This window comes from Atractosteus spatula, chromosome 27 (genome assembly GCF_055471065.1).
Source record: "Atractosteus spatula isolate fAtrSpa1 chromosome 27, fAtrSpa1.hap1, whole genome shotgun sequence".
Taxonomy (NCBI): Eukaryota; Metazoa; Chordata; class Actinopteri; order Semionotiformes; family Lepisosteidae; genus Atractosteus; species Atractosteus spatula.
In genome coordinates, this window is record NC_142732.1 from 6,671,753 (window position 1) to 6,688,281 (window position 16,529).

The 16,529-nt window shown below is 44.4% G+C and overlaps 1 protein-coding gene across 1 annotated transcript; it reads left to right on the top strand.

Annotated features, from left to right (window-relative positions):
• Positions 1–2,274: 2,274 nt before the first annotated feature.
• aipl1 (AIP like 1 HSP90 co-chaperone) lies at positions 2,275–14,982 on the top strand. Its single transcript, XM_088906954.1, has 7 exons — positions 2,275–2,499; positions 8,680–8,830; positions 10,206–10,385; positions 12,209–12,397; positions 13,011–13,187; positions 13,952–14,093; positions 14,533–14,982. Exons 2-7 carry the CDS (start codon positions 8,735–8,737, stop codon positions 14,730–14,732), a joined length of 984 nt encoding a protein of 327 aa, XP_088763080.1. The 5' UTR covers positions 2,275–2,499; positions 8,680–8,734; the 3' UTR covers positions 14,733–14,982.
• Positions 14,983–16,529: the final 1,547 nt, after the last annotated feature.

The following is a 16,529-nucleotide window of genomic DNA, read 5'->3' on the forward strand; positions in this document are numbered from 1 at the left end:
GGTACTCCAGTTTTCTCCCACAGTCCAAAGAAAGAAAATTGGCCCTGGTGTGAGTGTGTATGTTTGTATTTGTGTGTGCCCTACGATGGACTGGTGTCCTGTCCAGGGTGTACCCTGCCTTGTGCCCGTTGGTTGCTGGGATAGGCTCTGGCTCCCCAGTGACCCTATATTGGAAGAAGTGTTTAGAAAATGGATTCAAGGATAAACTTGCTGTTTGTATTACTGATTTTATAGCAAACACTCCTTACTTGTGGTGCAACTAGTCTGCTGCTCCCAATTCACAAGAAAGCAGCCTTAACAATTGTCGACTGCCAACAACGTTCAACACTAGTGGTACACGTAAGTGTGTTCACTCCCACCTTGTGCTGTTGCGATGATAAATGTGGGAGTGCACACTGCTGATGTGCTCAGAATGGAAGACGCTGTGTGGCCGAGAGGAGCAGAGTCAGCGGGAGCCTGTGACTGATCCAGCAGCCTATCCCAGAATATCCAGGTCAGCTGGTCTCCCAGGGTGACGGAGCTTATAGAATAGCCAGCGCCATGTGATTGTGTGAGTGAGGCTGCGTCAGCAGTGTGGCGTGCATGCCCTTTGTACCGCTCGCTATGCACAGAGGTATGTAACTAAAGGTCAAGAGAGGGAGCATGAGGCTCAGTTAGGGAGAACGCTGGACATTCATGTCCTCCTCCCAGCAGGCAATACTGTAGCAGGTCAAAAGGCCATTTTAAACAGCTGTAGAACCTGATCTATATGTTTCTACTGGGCCCTAAATTAATTAACGACTTAGTGCATTTACAGTATATAGCCATTCTCATCCAAAAGGACCCAAAAGTGACATTGAAGTGCAGAACCCAAATGGGAAACTTGAGACAGCCATTATGAACCACCTGCCCCACCACAGCAGATAAGATAGAAAAGTGAGAAACTGCTGTACCCACAGAGCTAAGGGAAAACTGGACCTGACACACAGATTCTAGCCAGAACACCACGGTTGTCATTGTCATTCTTAGGAATGCTGCCATGGGATCTTTAACAATCACACAGTCAGTTTAGAGTCTCATCAGAAGTACAGCACCTGCTACAACTCAATTTCCCCGGTCACCATAATGAGGCATTCGTTTTTGAAAATGGTGATGTAAGGTATTGCTGCCTCACAGCACTGGGGCCCTGGGTTCCATCCCAGACCTGGTGTGCTGTCTGCTCGGAGTTTGTATCTTCTCCCCGTGTTTGCGTGAGTTATCTCTGGGAAATGCCGGTTTCCTCCCACAGTCCAAAGACATGCTGGTATGATAATTGATTCTAGTGTGAGTGTGAGCACGTCTGTGTCTTGGCATCCTGCCAAGGGAGTACCCCTGCCTTGAGCCCATTGCTTGCTGGGATAGGGAGAAAATGCATGGATGACCTAAAGTGAAGACTGCCCCCTACTGGTGCACCACCACAACAGCAGTCTCCCAGTGCAGAGCAGGCCCAGCCTCCTGTGAGCTGAATCGAGCAGGCTAGAACATGGAAATGCTGCAGCAGTGCATCTCTGCATCTTTTTTCTTCTCTTAACATTTATGTGTCCGAAAAGCAAATTGACAACCCCCTTAAAAGTATTAAGTGCATTGTGGTAGTAGTGTGCAGCAAAGTCCAGTGAAATGTCAAAGCATGCCAAGACATGGTATACTGTGAGAAGCCTGTGGCAAACCAAATATGCAAACTATAATCTCAGGAAACCTGGAACAACAGTTTGCAAATTTGCACAAGCTAGTAAACAGAAAAGCACGGCTCTTTTGGGTGTCGCATTTTTCAAACCTGTATCTCATGACAAGATGCCTTAAAAATGATAAGGAAGATTAAGACGATACCTTGGCTACATGATGCTTATAAAGCATGACTTACAAATAATGTCAATAGAATGAGCTGTGGCTGGTCCCTTTAACAGTAACTGCCACCAGTAAAGCTGGGGGTGTCTTATCTGTGGATTTATATGGCTGCCCATGTGCACGGCCTGGTGCCACATGTCTTAATTTCAACAGGATTTCCTGGCTTAATAAATGTAAGAGATTTCCTTGCTTTATCATTCCCAGACTGAAAAGGCCTGTCCATCTCGGGAGAACGTTTATTTTCTTAATAAATGAAATAGATCCATGCCGATGGACTGTCATCCCTATCAAGGGTGTATCCTGCCTTGTCCCCATTGCTTGCTGGGATAGACTCTGATTCCCTTGTGACTTTTTCTAACAACCTGCCTGTTTTCGTAACAGGACCAGCCTGATGTTTTTCTCTCTCTCCAGATCATGAAACCTGCCATCTGAAAAAGCCCAGAGCTGCAGCGCCCTGTTGTATCGGAGCAAACAGTCAGGAATTCCTCCGGATTGCAGCAGACGAAGGCAATAACTCAGCAATGCGCTCACAGGCCCGGACAGCTCCCGCCCGCGGCAGCCCTGCTATTCCAGCCATTCCGTGCAGATCCTGACACCTGCGCTCTGCCGCCGTCTGCCTGCTCCTGTTTTTGTACGGTACGCTGTGTACTAATGTGCACCCCTCTGCCATTTTCCTCTTGAGACACTGACGCAAAAATCACAAACCCCATTAATATCTAGGAAGCCCGAGTCTCCTGTGAATTGCCCTAGCCTATATTCGTCTAGAGTCCCCAGGCCACTGCACTACACCTTATAGAGTGGCATTTGAGTCTTTCTGGACGTGACGCTCTTTGTACTGGCCCAGCAGACCTAGGGATCCCATTTTGTGTCTGAGATGGAAGCAGATGGGAAATGGCAGAGCAGCTGGTCTGCTGCAAGTCCGGGCTAGTTGGAACTGGTACATGCTCTGAGGCACATTTTCTAAGTGAGTCCACATTTAGGAAACCGTACTGGAACATCACACCACGCAGTGCTAAAATTCCAGTCACAATGTCATAATCGTAGATGTGATTGGCGCCTTCGGGCCGGAGCTCAGAGTCTTTCCTTTCATGTAGTTTAATGGTTTGTTTGCTATGGTTTCTGACCAGCTGTTTGAAACCTTGCACTGGAACGCCACCGTGTTAACCTTTCTACTTTGCAAGATTAGAACTATTATTAAATAGCAGGATTTGGTTGGACTTCTTAGTTTTGCTCAACTCAACAAAATAGCTGCATAGGTTCAGATGGCAAGATCGAGACAAACATAATTAATATTGCAGAACAATCTATAATTTGGCTAAATAATGCATTGCATACTACATGACTTTAATCACAAGAACATAAGAAAAGTTACAAACGAAAAGGAGCCATTCAGCCCAGCTGACTCATATGGTAGTTAGTACTGTAGCTAATTGATCCATTGATCTCATGAGTCTGATCCATTGATCCAGCCGCTTCTTGAAAGAGGCCAGGATATCAGCTTCAACAACATAGCTGGGTAGCTTGTTCCAGGCTCCCACTACCCTTTGGGTAAAGAAATGCCTCCTGGTTTCAGTTTTAAATGTCCTTTCATGTCTTTTCCACATTTATCCACCTGGTTTGTGTTTCAGTTCGTTTTGCTGAAATCTACTTGGTTGACATTGTTGAACCTTACTAGTGTGTTAGACAATTTTCACACAACATGCCTTGATTTAAAAATCCAAGGCATATGACGAAATATGCAGAGTTACAAAGTTCATGTGCAATGATTGCAGATTCCTAGTATCTTAGTACTGCTTTCAACATCATTTGCTGGATTGTACTGAGTCAACAGAGATAAAACTTGAAACCAACCTGCTATCTCCTCTGTGGACATTATTGACCCCTCTTTCTACAGACGGACACAGGTGTTTCCCAACACACAAAGCTCTTGGTGTCCCATGGGCCTCAGATCTGCGTGAAAAATTAATAATTCACAAGAGCAGGAAAGGGGTCATTCAAGCCCCATGTCGCAGCTTGAGACTGAGACGACACTACCATGAGTATCCCTTGGAGAAAGAAGGGGGCTGTCCATTTAAGAGAGCTGCATATCTCCTTGGTGACAGGCTTCAATCTGTTCCAAGAAGCATGTCCTTGGTACCATATTGCAAAACCCCCAATAAGACGGCCCTCAGAGAACACCATGCTGTCTGGTGGTGTACTAGCTGGGCTCTATGCAGTCAAAGCCAGACTGCAGTCTGGACTCACTTTGTACGGCCCAGGTGTCACCCTTTAAGTAAGACATGATTTCAGCTTTCTCCTTCCTACTCACGTGACAGAACCAGGTGTAGCTCTGGACAACGTTTTATATCTGCAAACGTTTCTTTGCCTCTGTAAGTTTTACTGGTGGCTTTCCGAAACTCTGAGTGCAGAAAGCCTGTATTTTTTTAAACCCCGAAAGAGGTTGACATGTGGTGAAGGCGTCGTGCTGGGGTTTGTTGTCCACTGTCAGGAAAAGTGAGCTTGGTGAGCTCACGTTTGCCTCCTAAAATACGCTGTTAGTCTATTTTAGCAGCATCCTTTAGGGAGTCTCTGACTGCACACCAGCAGAACTGAACACATCATTACCCAGCTTGGGGTGGGGGGGGGATTCTGACACACTTCACTGGAGAGATGATTTATCCTAGCAAAGGAGACTCTGTCTTCAGGAGCACAAGAACTCCTCCCGGAACTGGAACATCTGGGACTACAGTGCAGGAAAGCTTTGTGGTTATTCTAAGTAAAGGTGTGACAGATCCCCCCTAGCCTGCTCATGACACCCTCCTTCCTGGTTCTCTCCCTTAGTAACACACCCCACCCACGCACACAGAACAAACAACGCACCGCTACACACCCCTCCCAACACAGAGAAACACACACTCCCACAAACTCCTATCCCACAAACACACAACTCCCATATACACACCCCCATAACACACAGAAACACACACCCTCATCACACACATTACACTTACAACCCCCACATACTGTATACACACATCACACAGAAAAACACACATTCCCCCACACACACCTTCATCATGCACGGAAACATGCACCCCACAGACACACCCCCATCAATCTCAGAAACACACAGTCCCATAACACACAAAAACACACACTCCCACACACCCTCATCACACACAGCCCCCAAACAAAGAATCACACACCCCCACACTTCCCAACAGACACAAACCCACACACAGAAACACATACCCCCACACCTCCAGCTCACACCACCCACAAACATAGAAACACAGAAATACACACAACCCCCAAACACAGAATCACACCCCCAATACACAAACACACACCCCCCAGTCCCCCTCCCCACAGAAACACCCCCCCCCCACATCCCCCAACTCAACCACACACACCACACACAGAAACATCTCATACTCACACTCAGAAAGACACACAGAGAAACACACATTGCCCTCTTTTAGTCACTAGGCTAGCCTTGGATAACGTGAACTGGGATGTTTCAAAAGGCCACATTGAAGTTGCTTCAGAGAGCAGCTGATAACAAAGTCCCTGGCAGGCAGACACTACAGTTTGAAGGCTTTTCTTTTTGGTTGTTGTTGTATTTTTACAGATAATTCTGTCTCCTTGTATGGGGAGACAGACCTTTCTAGTTTCACCTCAGACTAATGAACCACAGTGCTGTCTCGCGTGCTGCTTTTTGAAACGTCTGGAGACCATGGTTTTTTAACCAGAGGGCATTTTTATAAGCAGGATGTACCTCTTTGTTTTTTGATATAAAAGCCCCAGGTCTTAATGTCCAGTGAACAGTTACAGCTTTCACTACAGACTGCTCAGTGCAGGACAGCTCTGGACTGGAAAAACAAACTAATAAGAATAGAAATCAGTAAAACAATTTCTAGTAGCTAAAAGGGAGCTTTAACAGGATAACCAATCACAATAACCCTCACTCAAATGGAAATTAGGAGATTAAAGATAGAGCGAGGCCAGGCAGCGAGTCTGACTGTGCTCACTTTCTACAGTAAACACTCCTCAAAAACATCTTTCATCCGAGCTCAAAAACAGCCACAATTCTCAACCACTAAGCCCATCAGCCTGTGATAAAATTACTGTGGGCCCAACGAGCGCTGCGTGCACTTGTCTTCAGATCGGAGACTTCCTGTACTCAGAAGCCCACAGATTTCCATTCTTGTGTCACTCAGGAGTCAGTTGGTTTCCTAAGGGCTTGAAAAAAAAAAACAAGGAAATTCCAGCGCCGTGGATGTAGGAACATTGTGTAAGACAGAATTATGAAAGCGCTGAGACTGCATATTCAAACCATGTGTACGCAGGCAGTGGCTGTAATGATCTGAGCTGGAAGATCATTACAGCCACCCTGCTCAGAGCTGGGAGGCTGGGTGTTGGTTGGCTCTGCTGTTTATTGTCGGGAGTGGCATCCCAGCCGCACTGCTCGGAGGTGAAGAGCTGCTTGCCTGTCAGAGAAAAGAGGCTTGATGGGTCTGAAATGGCAGGGTGCTTGCAGTTCATCAAACAGAATTCTCCTGTTAATCCTTTTTAACCCCTCGCGCCGCAGGGGATGTAACACATTCTGGATAGACAAGCCGGGGAGAATCTCAACTATTACGTGAGACAAGACGCAGTTTTCAGCCGCTAACGTGATTCTTTCTCTCCATTGTTCTCTCTTTCTAAATTGTGGTGACACCCCCACCTCCCCCACCTTTGTACACAGACGCGCGCACACTCCCGCTGAGTTCAGACCATAGACTTTTTACAGTAATGCCAAGCGGTAAGAAAGCTGAAAACTCCTTCACAACAAGAACAAAACAGTCCCTATCCATACCCCCTTACCCCTGTCTCACTGGCTCCACTCTCCCCTTATTTCCTTAGGGCTGCTGGCCAAGATGTCACTTTTGGAGCAGGAGACACAAGGGGAGGTTTAGCCACAGTGGCACAGTAAAACCTAATGTAGATTCTAATGCTGGTGTGCAGACCACCCGAGAAATACTGAATCAAATATTTTATTTATGTGTGCCGGTTTCTGTTTATATGTACAGCACTGTAAGGAACAAATCCATCAAAGGCTGCTTTTGCACTGCCCCACAGCTTCTTCTTCTCGACAGCCGAAGACATAGATATGCATATAGAAAGATATCAACACACATACAGACAAGATAAACACGTTTATAAAACACACAGAGTGCTATATGGACAAACACAAGTACCTTGCCTGCACAATCGCGCATGCTTGCACACAATGACAGACAAACCTTCATACACACATGCAGCACACAGCATTGAGCACACACAACCAAACAAGAGGAGCACCTCCTCACAAACCTGAGGCCCAATAGTGCACCCAGAACTACAGTGTTGAGTGTCAGTGCAGGGACTCTACAAACTAATACAGCAGCGAATTATTCTGCTGAATCACTCCTCACCTCAGCCTCAGCCTACTGCTTGTCTGCACACTCTGAGGATAAATGACCCCTCTTGGGGCTTAATGGAGTATTTTGAATTGAATTGAACCCAAAGTACTGTAGGTACTGGATTAGTCATGCAAACACATCCAGCTTACAGAACCTGGAGTGCAAACGTCTGCCAGCTACTACTGTTTTGTTGTTGTTGTGTTTTGTGTCGTTTTTCTTCGCACATTTTGAATCAATAGTTTTGTTTTCTTCCCTCATCACTTTTTTTCCAGCCGCATTTTGTAGGGCCATTTGACAGTTTAAAATCGGCTCTCCGTGACCTTTTTCAGCCCTGTTTTCCATTTTAATAGCAGTGAGCGCAGACAAAGAACACGGGCAGCTATAAAAGCCTCCAAATGATGTTCTGCCTTCAGTCCCAAAGGATCGAAAGCTGTTGAGTATTTAGAGGAGAAACCAGTAGCGCACAGCCCCCTGAAGTGCTCACGTTTCTTACACAACCTCCAGTGTCTTTTTTAAATCAGTGTGAACGCTGAGAATGCAGAACGCCGAAGTGATCGGTCTCTAAGCGGTAAGTTATAGTCTATTCCCAAAGAGTCAGAGACAGACCTTTACTGCTCGTAAACCTTTGTTTCTGTGAGACAAACAACAGGGACGTGTAATATAACTATGGTTTACATTATCACGGTAGTAAAAGCTGAAAAACATATGGGTGCTTTCATGGGACCTAGTACAAAATCAGGACTAATAATTTCTTGTTGCTGTGATAAAAAAAACATATGAATCAAATATTCAAAGAACACCCTTTTTTAACCTCTGCTTTTGAAATTAAACCAACTTTAGAAGTGCACTTAATTAAGATTACCACAAGGGGGAGCTCAAGGATCTCCAAAGACAAGGCAGACCCCCCTAACCAGCAATTCCCAAATACCTAAGGAACATGCAATATCTATCTTCCCGCACATTGTCGCAGATAAACCCTTCTTGATTTAGTAAATCTGATGAGTATCATTCTTAAATTAAAACAATGCTATATAAAGCTTAACTGTGTTCTTTATGTTTGCTTGCATATACTTCAGATTGTGAAATCTCACCTTTACACATAACTTTGGTAAGACTTCTGTAAGTGCAGGTATTTAATTCAAGAGGTCAGGGCCCTGCGACACTAAAGGGCTCTCTGTGACTGAGCAGAAGGCTCTCCGGTGTTCCAGAGCTTTCCATCAGGTGCTGTAGCAGGTGACAGTATGTAGAAGAGAGCTGGAGAAAGTCTCCCTTGTCCAGGCCATCAGGAGGGGGAGGGAGGAAGGTGTGGGGGGGCATCTAATCTCATTATTTCTGTCCAGCTAATCCCTGGCAAATGGAAGCAAGTGTCGGCTCTGTTGTCTCATTCCTGCAGGGCCCACAGGCACAGGACACAGAGCCACGGACAAGATCGCACCAGCCCGTCCAGGATGGACCAGACCATGCTGCTCGATGTTGAAGGAGTGAAGAAGACTATTCTACACGGAGGATCCTCCGAGCTGCCCAAATTCATCACTGGGACAAAGGTACCGTTCTGGTTCTCTCATTAAAGAAACATCTTCTGAAGCATCCAGAGCTGGATAGAGCAGGAACACCAGATCCTAGGTCCTACATAGCAGCTCTATGTACAGTACAGTAGCCACACAATCCAGACATTGATATCTGGGATCAAAAGCAATACATCATATGATTTTGATATCTGTTGTGGAATCAGTGTCTGTTGTGGAATCGGATTTTATTTTTTTAATTTTCTTCCGAGTTAATCATCTGTTTACATTATCAGGTTGTGAGTCGTGGTGGGCACCAGCTGAATTTTTTTGTGACCTATTTTCATTTAACAGTAAAAAAAAGAATGTTCATCCCCTGCACTGAAATGTTTGCACAGGGATCACATAAAAAAACTGCAGATCAGTCTTTTATTTGTTATACTTTCCTTGCATTGGTTTGCTACAGAGAAAATAACAGAATTATACAGCAGGTGGCTTTTCCACAGCAACGGTATGCCATGTGGGCAGAGAGAGGAGAAGAAAACACAAAGTATCACTGGGAGAAAGGAAACCTCTGGGGGGGTCAAGGACCAGTGGTTGCCCCCCTCCAGCCAATGAGTCTGTGGTACAATAATAATCAATCACGAATCTCTTGTAATGACCAGGCCATCACTACTCCAGACAAATCCATATTTCAAATTGCTTACCTGTTACAGCACTCAATAAATGTTTCCAAAGAACATTGTAATTGATGAAGAATCTCTGCAACATCAAACTTGGGATCCTGCTGTCCTGGGTCTGTCGTCAGTGTTTTCTGAAATACAGTGAAAAGACAAGTGCGCTAGTCAGAAAAAGAAAGGTGTAGATGCACCTGAAGTCAATGAAAAGCATATCTATCTCTCAAAAGCACCATATTTTTTGTCCCCTAAATACATGTTCTGAATGCAGGACTAAGCTTAAATGTGTGGAAAACACTATGAATCTGGTGCTGTGGGAATGAGATCCATTTCCATGGAAAATGTGATAGGCTATGAAAGAAACTTTTTGTGACATTTATTTTACTTAAGCAGAGGTCCTCTGTTGAATTCCTTAATGGCCAGATTTCTCACTGTTTGTAAAAAGAGGTTTGGTGCTCAACCTGGGGTTCGTGGCTCTTTCAATGGTTCATTGCTCAGTCAGGGGTTCGTGGCTCAGCCACTGGTTCATTGCTCAGTCAGGGGTTCGTAGCTCAGCCACTGGTTCATTGCTCAGTCAGGGGTTCGTAGCTCAGCCACTGGTTCATTGCTCAGTCAGGGGTTCGTAGCTCAGCCACTGGTTCATTGCTCAGTCAGGGGTTCGTGGCTCAGCCACTGGTTCGTTGCTCAGTCAGGGGTTCACAGCTCATATAGTGTGCCTCTCCATTGCCTTGTTGTAGGTGACCTTTCATTTCCGAACCCTGCTGTGTGACGATGACCGGACAGTGCTGGACGACAGCAAGAAGGTGGGGGTGCCTATGGAGATAGTGATTGGGAACATGTTCAAGCTGGAAATCTGGGAGACCCTCATTACCTCCATGAGGACAGAGGAAGTGGCTGAGTTCTGGTGTGACGTCATTGTGAGTAGCCAGCACTGGCCTCTCTTGAACAAGTCCTGGGTACAACGTGTCTCCTACCAATTGTCTACTACCACCTGTAGAAGAAAAAAGGACACAGTCATGTCACCGATCTCTGATCTTTGAAGATTTGCAGTTCTGGACTCTGCATCTACCCCAGGGTTATATATGACAAATTTAAAATGATTCTAAAGATGAGGGAAAAATGTTTCAAACTCCATGGTTCTTGGAGAACATGATACAACAAAGAAGTATTATGCACTTGAATACAGGGATGCATGTGTGTGACAGTGCAGAATGTAAATCTACTACATTATTGACAATTTATGTCATTTTCCACTTAGGAGCAAACAGTAAGGCCGTGTGTGCGTTAACTTCTAAACTCATATGCGATACTGTTTAATAATTGCAATATTAGTTTCTCTTAGAAGAGAGCTGCTGCTTTTCTTTTGTATTTGAGTTCTGCACTGACACTTATTAGATCAGTGGGCCAGGAAAATTCTAATAGTTTTAATGGATTTTTAACAGAATAGTCAATACTTCAGAGCACACGTCCTGCAACTAAAGTAACAGCATTCTACCAGTTTGTCTTCCAGACTGTGATTAGTATACTGAACATTACATAAGACAAACATCTGACACTCAGGTGTAGAACCACAGCATTTTAGCAAAACGCCACATTTTGTGCCTTCAGTACCATGTAGAAAAGGACTCATAGCTTTAATAAAAGTATTACTAAATATTGAAGCTAGCCTTTGTTCGCGTGAAGCTATGCTTCTTTAATTTTTGGGCTCCCCCAGTCACAGAACATCGGTTTGCTTTAGCAATTACACCCATCATGATGAGATTCCTTATGTCACTTCAGGAATCTCAAGTCCTTTATCAGTTTTGTTTTTCCCTTGAGGGAAATCATAGCATTTTTTCTACTATCTCAAAGAAAAAGATCCTTTAATGTTTGGGGGGGGGGAGGGCTTTAGATGCAGATTTCTAACTATTCAATTGAAGTGTTTCTATTTATCACAAGCATTTACTATTTAAACAAACCCCACAAGAGAGGTGTGGGTTTTTTTCACTTGTGTTCTGCAGCTCAACACTCGGGTTCTTCTTAAACTCGAACACACGTGCACCTCTATGCCCCGGAGCACAAAGAGTTAAAGCTTTGTGTGGCGCAGCTTTAATCTGAAGCAATCACACCTGTTTAAGTTGCCTGCCATTAGTGCTGTATCATCAACTCCCTCACTTAACCAGATTAGAGGCAGGAGGTTTAAACAGGCTCTTGAGGCCAATGTGAATACATTTCACATGGGAGCACAGATAGTCCGGCAACTGACAGGATTTGAAACATATATTCCCAGGATATGATTTGCTTTTTGCAGTTAGGCATATGGGCCCGGATGTCCTCGAGGCAATTACCTTTGGGTTGTGAAACTATAGTGAGCTCATCTAAGCAGTGAAAAAACAAAACGAAGAATGCATGAGCTTCAGAGGTGCTCCTGTATTTCTCAGCAGAATCCTGACATGAGACGTCATTTTGCTGTCCATAACAGAGTAATTTTTATTTAAAAAAGGGACAGATTCACACCCTTTTCTTTTTGCTTCCTACAAAAATTCCCCTCTTGGAGGAGGAGAAAGGCGTCTCTCCCAGGTTTGTCCCCCGCCTTTCTTCTCCTCCTCAGATTAATCACTAGAGTGGATTAATATCCGTTGGCAATGAAGGAAACTGTGGGCACCACTCCCTACAGCAGGACAGGCTGGACCTGGCTTGGTACATGGTGACAGGCTGTATTTCTGTGGGCTACAGTGCCTCTTGTCTCCTGTCCCCTCAGCACACAGGTCTGTACCCCATTGTTGCCAAGAGCCTGCGACGCATTGCAGAAGGGAAGGACCCTGTAGACTGGCACATCCACACTTGTGGTATGGCCAACATGTTCGCCTACCACAGCCTGGGCTACCCAGATCTGGACGAGCTGCAGAAGGAGCCCCAGCCCCTGATATTCGTCTTGGAGCTGGTCAAGGTGAGATGCACACCCCCAGCTCAACTTTATAGGACACTAATACATATTACCAGCACCTAAACGTTATTATAGTGCCTTACGCTGGATATAAAACATACACTTTCTGTAGAGGAGTGAAATAGATCAGATAAAGTATAACAGCTTTCTATGCTGTCAAAATAAGGGATTTAGATGGGAAATCCATCCAGATAGATGGGAAATCTACAAGGATTCAAGTAATAGCCATGATTACAAAATCTGCATTACCATAGTATACATTCTGGGAGCTCTTCTAATGTGTCTCATTCATTTGGAACTGAGAACAAGAGACATTTCTTTACCCAAAGGGTTGTGGGGTTGTGGATCAAGCTATAGTACCCAGCCATATTGCTGAAGTTGATATCCTGGGTTCCTTCCAGAAACAGCTGGGTGAGATCATTGGATCAATAAGCTAATAACAAAATCAGTCAGATGGTCCAAATAGGATCCTCTCATTTGTAACCCTTCTTATGTTCTTATGATTTGATTCTCTACTTGCGGCTTTGGGACTTATGCGATAGTAGCTGTTTGGTCAGTGCTCCATCACATTACCAACCCGCCCCACCATTCTAATTTCCCCATTTTGGTATTCCAGGTGGAGCAGCCCAGTGAGTACAACAGAGAGTCCTGGGCTCTGAATGACGAGGAGAGGCTGAAGGCGGTACCCCTTCTCCATGGACAGGGGAACAAGCTCTTCAAACAGGGGCGATATGAGGACGCAACCAACAAGTACAAAGAAGCTATCATCTGCCTCAGAAATATACAGACCAAGGTAAAATGCCATGGACATCAGTGTAATGCACATAAATAGGTGCTTTTCAGCTCATCATTGTATATGCAGATTTGTCCTCAGTTGACATACTGTAAATGGGGCAGCAGTGTGGAGCAGATGTCCTTCACTCATAACTGGGTTTGGGTTCAAATCCCAACATGTGGAACTAATGTTGTACCTATGAGCCAGGTACCAGTAAAACACTTGGTTATATAAGTGGGTGCAAATGTAAGTAGATTTGTGTTGACCGTCAATGTCTTTTAGAGCAGGGAAAATGTGAACTTCCTGCACATCGTGCTGACGAGATCAGTCTCATGGGTGTCTGCTTGTGTGAGAGTGCAGAAAGATCGTGTTTCATCATAGAGAGATGAGGACGTGTCAGTGAGAGCTCAGTGATGCACAGCAACATCTCCAGAGCAACTTACATTGCTTTATCTTTTTGTATTGAGTATGACAATTCTTCCAGGACTTTGTGGATTAGGAAATCAAAGACATCAATGAGGCATTTTTTGGAAAGGTGGGACTACAGTGGACGCCTAACAATTTTCAGTGTCTTTCTCTGAAAGCCTATTTAGTGATACAGGCTTATAATTCGTATTGCTTCTATAGTGCCCTTAATTATGAACATCTCCATTTTGATTAATGAAATAGTTCACCTAGGATGGCAAAATTCAGCTTTTGGTGCATTGGCAGCTTACCTCAAGAAATAATGAGTTTCCTCCAGATGGGCTGATGATGTAGTGAGTGGCTGCGTGCTTCCACAGGAAAAAGCTTGGGAGGCACCCTGGCTGAAGCTGGAAAAGATGGTCAACACACTCATTCTCAACTACTGCCAGTGCCTGCTCCGCATGGAGGAGTACTATGAGGTGCTGGAGCACACGACTGACATCATCAACCATCACCCGGGTGAGGCCAGCTCCACACAACCTCTCCTGACCAGGGCAGGCTGCGCATAACCAGCTCCACTAGCTGATGGTTTTTCCATTGACTTTATGGAAACAGGAACATGTTTCTGCTACTTTAACAGCCAATGGAAACATACAGTAAATCAGTGATTTAAAACATGGACTGTGTTATATACTGCACTCTTTGTCTTCAGTAAATATTATAGTTACAGATACTTGCTGAGTGACAGAGAACGTGCAAGGAATTTGCTCTTGTCGCAGATAATCATTCAGATCACAACCTCATCCACATCCAAACAATACATTAAACTACAAACAGGTTTATTGCATGATTTCATAGACTCAATTTAATAAGCTCTGTCACGGCAGAATTGGCATGACTGCAGGATAAAGAAATTCATTATTACACAGGGCACTGACAGCGTCTCTCTCCCTGACAGGGGCGAAGAAAGCCTTCTACATCCGGGCTAAGGCACACGTGGAGGTGTGGAACGAGCAGGAGGCCAAGGCTGACTTCCAGAAGGTCCTGGATCTGGACCCCAGCATGGCGAAGACAGTGAGGAAGGAGCTGATGATCCTGCACATGCGGATGGAGGAGAAGAGGGAGGAGGACAGACTCAAGTACAAAGGCATGTTCTGAACCACAGCAACGAAGCTGCACGGCCCTTTCAAGGCATCAAGCTGACTCCAGGCCCCGCTTCTGCCTAATGTAAATTATCGAAAAGGAACGCCGTCTTTTACACAAACACTGTCGACCACTTTGGCCTCTATTCACTGATCTTCTGACTGTTCATAACAGTTTCAGATATTTTACCAGATGATGACAGTATTAAAATATATCCTGGATAAGGGCATGCACAAAGAAAATAAATACATACAGTAAAAAAAAACCATTGCATATTTTTTCTCGTCTCTTGGAATATCAGATATGTGCAAGATTCTGTGTTTAGCTCATACAGTAAATGTGTTCTTTCTGTTGGTCCAAGTCAGTGCCACATCAGTTACAACCGTCAGTACAGACATTGCCATATACTGTACTGTACACATTTCCAGGCACCTGTGCTTCAGCCTGTTCCGAGGGACTTTCCTCTGCTCTGCTGGGACATTGTTGTTCCTCTAGATTGGTCCTTTTTGCAGCCAACAATCATCTTCAATAATGTTCCATTAATTAGTTAATAGCTAAGACATTTTGCAGTTCTTCAGAGATCAATAGAGCCACCAGGTTATGAGCTTCACACTGCTCTTGCTCAGCAGTGTGGTGCAGTGGTTAGAAGTGGGGATGTACCTGGGAGGTTATGGGTTCAAATCCCATGTGAGACACAGCTGTTGTATCCTTGAGCAAGGTACCTCACCTGAATTACTCTAACAAAATACCCAGCTATATACAGTAAATGTGTTAAAATGTTAGTCAAGTTGATTAATATTAGTAACTGGACCAACACAAAAAATAATATTTATTGACAGTGTCATTTCAATCTAAGCTCTTAAGAGCTGTTCAGAGAGAAATAAGGCTGTTCTGTTCACTGAATTCCTCTACAAAAAAACTGCATCGGATTATTTCTGAATCCAAAATACAAGTGCATAAAGGAGTCTAATAAAGTTGATTGCAGAAATTACTTACTGTCAGCAAAGGAAGAGCTCAGCTGGAATGAAGAACAGAAAACTCACAAGCTGAGCACTTGAACCATGCCATGGCTGCAGATTAATTATAATGAATTAACAGATTAAATATAGACGTTTTCTGATACGATAGTCTTGCTGTGAACTAGCTTTTGAAAAATGCAACAAAAATACCTGCACCTTCCCTGTAATGCAGAAGGGCATTCTGTGTAAAAATTGTGTATTTCTCAAAGAAAAAGGGCTTTCACTTGAAGTGTGTCTGATCTTAATACTTTTTTATGGAAATGAATCTGACCCCAGCAACACTCCGGCTGCAGGGGTTTAACGCTGAATTTCCTGAGAGTGAAAGTGGCACAGATCCAGGGAGCAGAAGGCAGGAGGCCAGTTCTTAATGGACCACCAAGTCAGTCATACAGATGAGAGAACAGATCAGCACATCAAATGTCTTGACCCCGTTTCTCTACTGTGCACTGAACCTGGGCAAGCATTAACTGTGCCACTGCGGTCCTGCGGTTTCTTGTACAATACTTTTAAAAGAACCAGCAGATTTCCTAACTGCCTTTCAGGCTTTGCCTTAGAGAGAACACCATACAAGCAGACCCAGTTGAAATCTTTGGTGATGTCCGCTCTCCCAACATAAGCAGATTCAAAGAACCAAAATCAGATTAGAAAGAAGGAAGGGAAAAAAATTACTTGATCCTGACTATTACAGTTAATCTGTCCATCGCAGAGGACCATTTTAATCACTTGGACAAATATCCATGTGTACTGGCAAGCTGCTTGGCTTACTGTAAAAGTTAGGACTCAAAGCATTGTC

Coding starts and splice junctions, on each gene's coding strand:
- aipl1 (XM_088906954.1), top strand. CDS start 8,735: ATGGACCAGACCATGCTGCTCGATGTTGAAGGAGTGAAGAAGACTATT. Junction 8,831..10,205: donor AATTCATCACTGGGACAAAG/GTACCGTTCTGG, acceptor GCCTTGTTGTAG/GTGACCTTTCATTTCCGAAC. Junction 10,386..12,208: donor AGTTCTGGTGTGACGTCATT/GTGAGTAGCCAG, acceptor CTGTCCCCTCAG/CACACAGGTCTGTACCCCAT.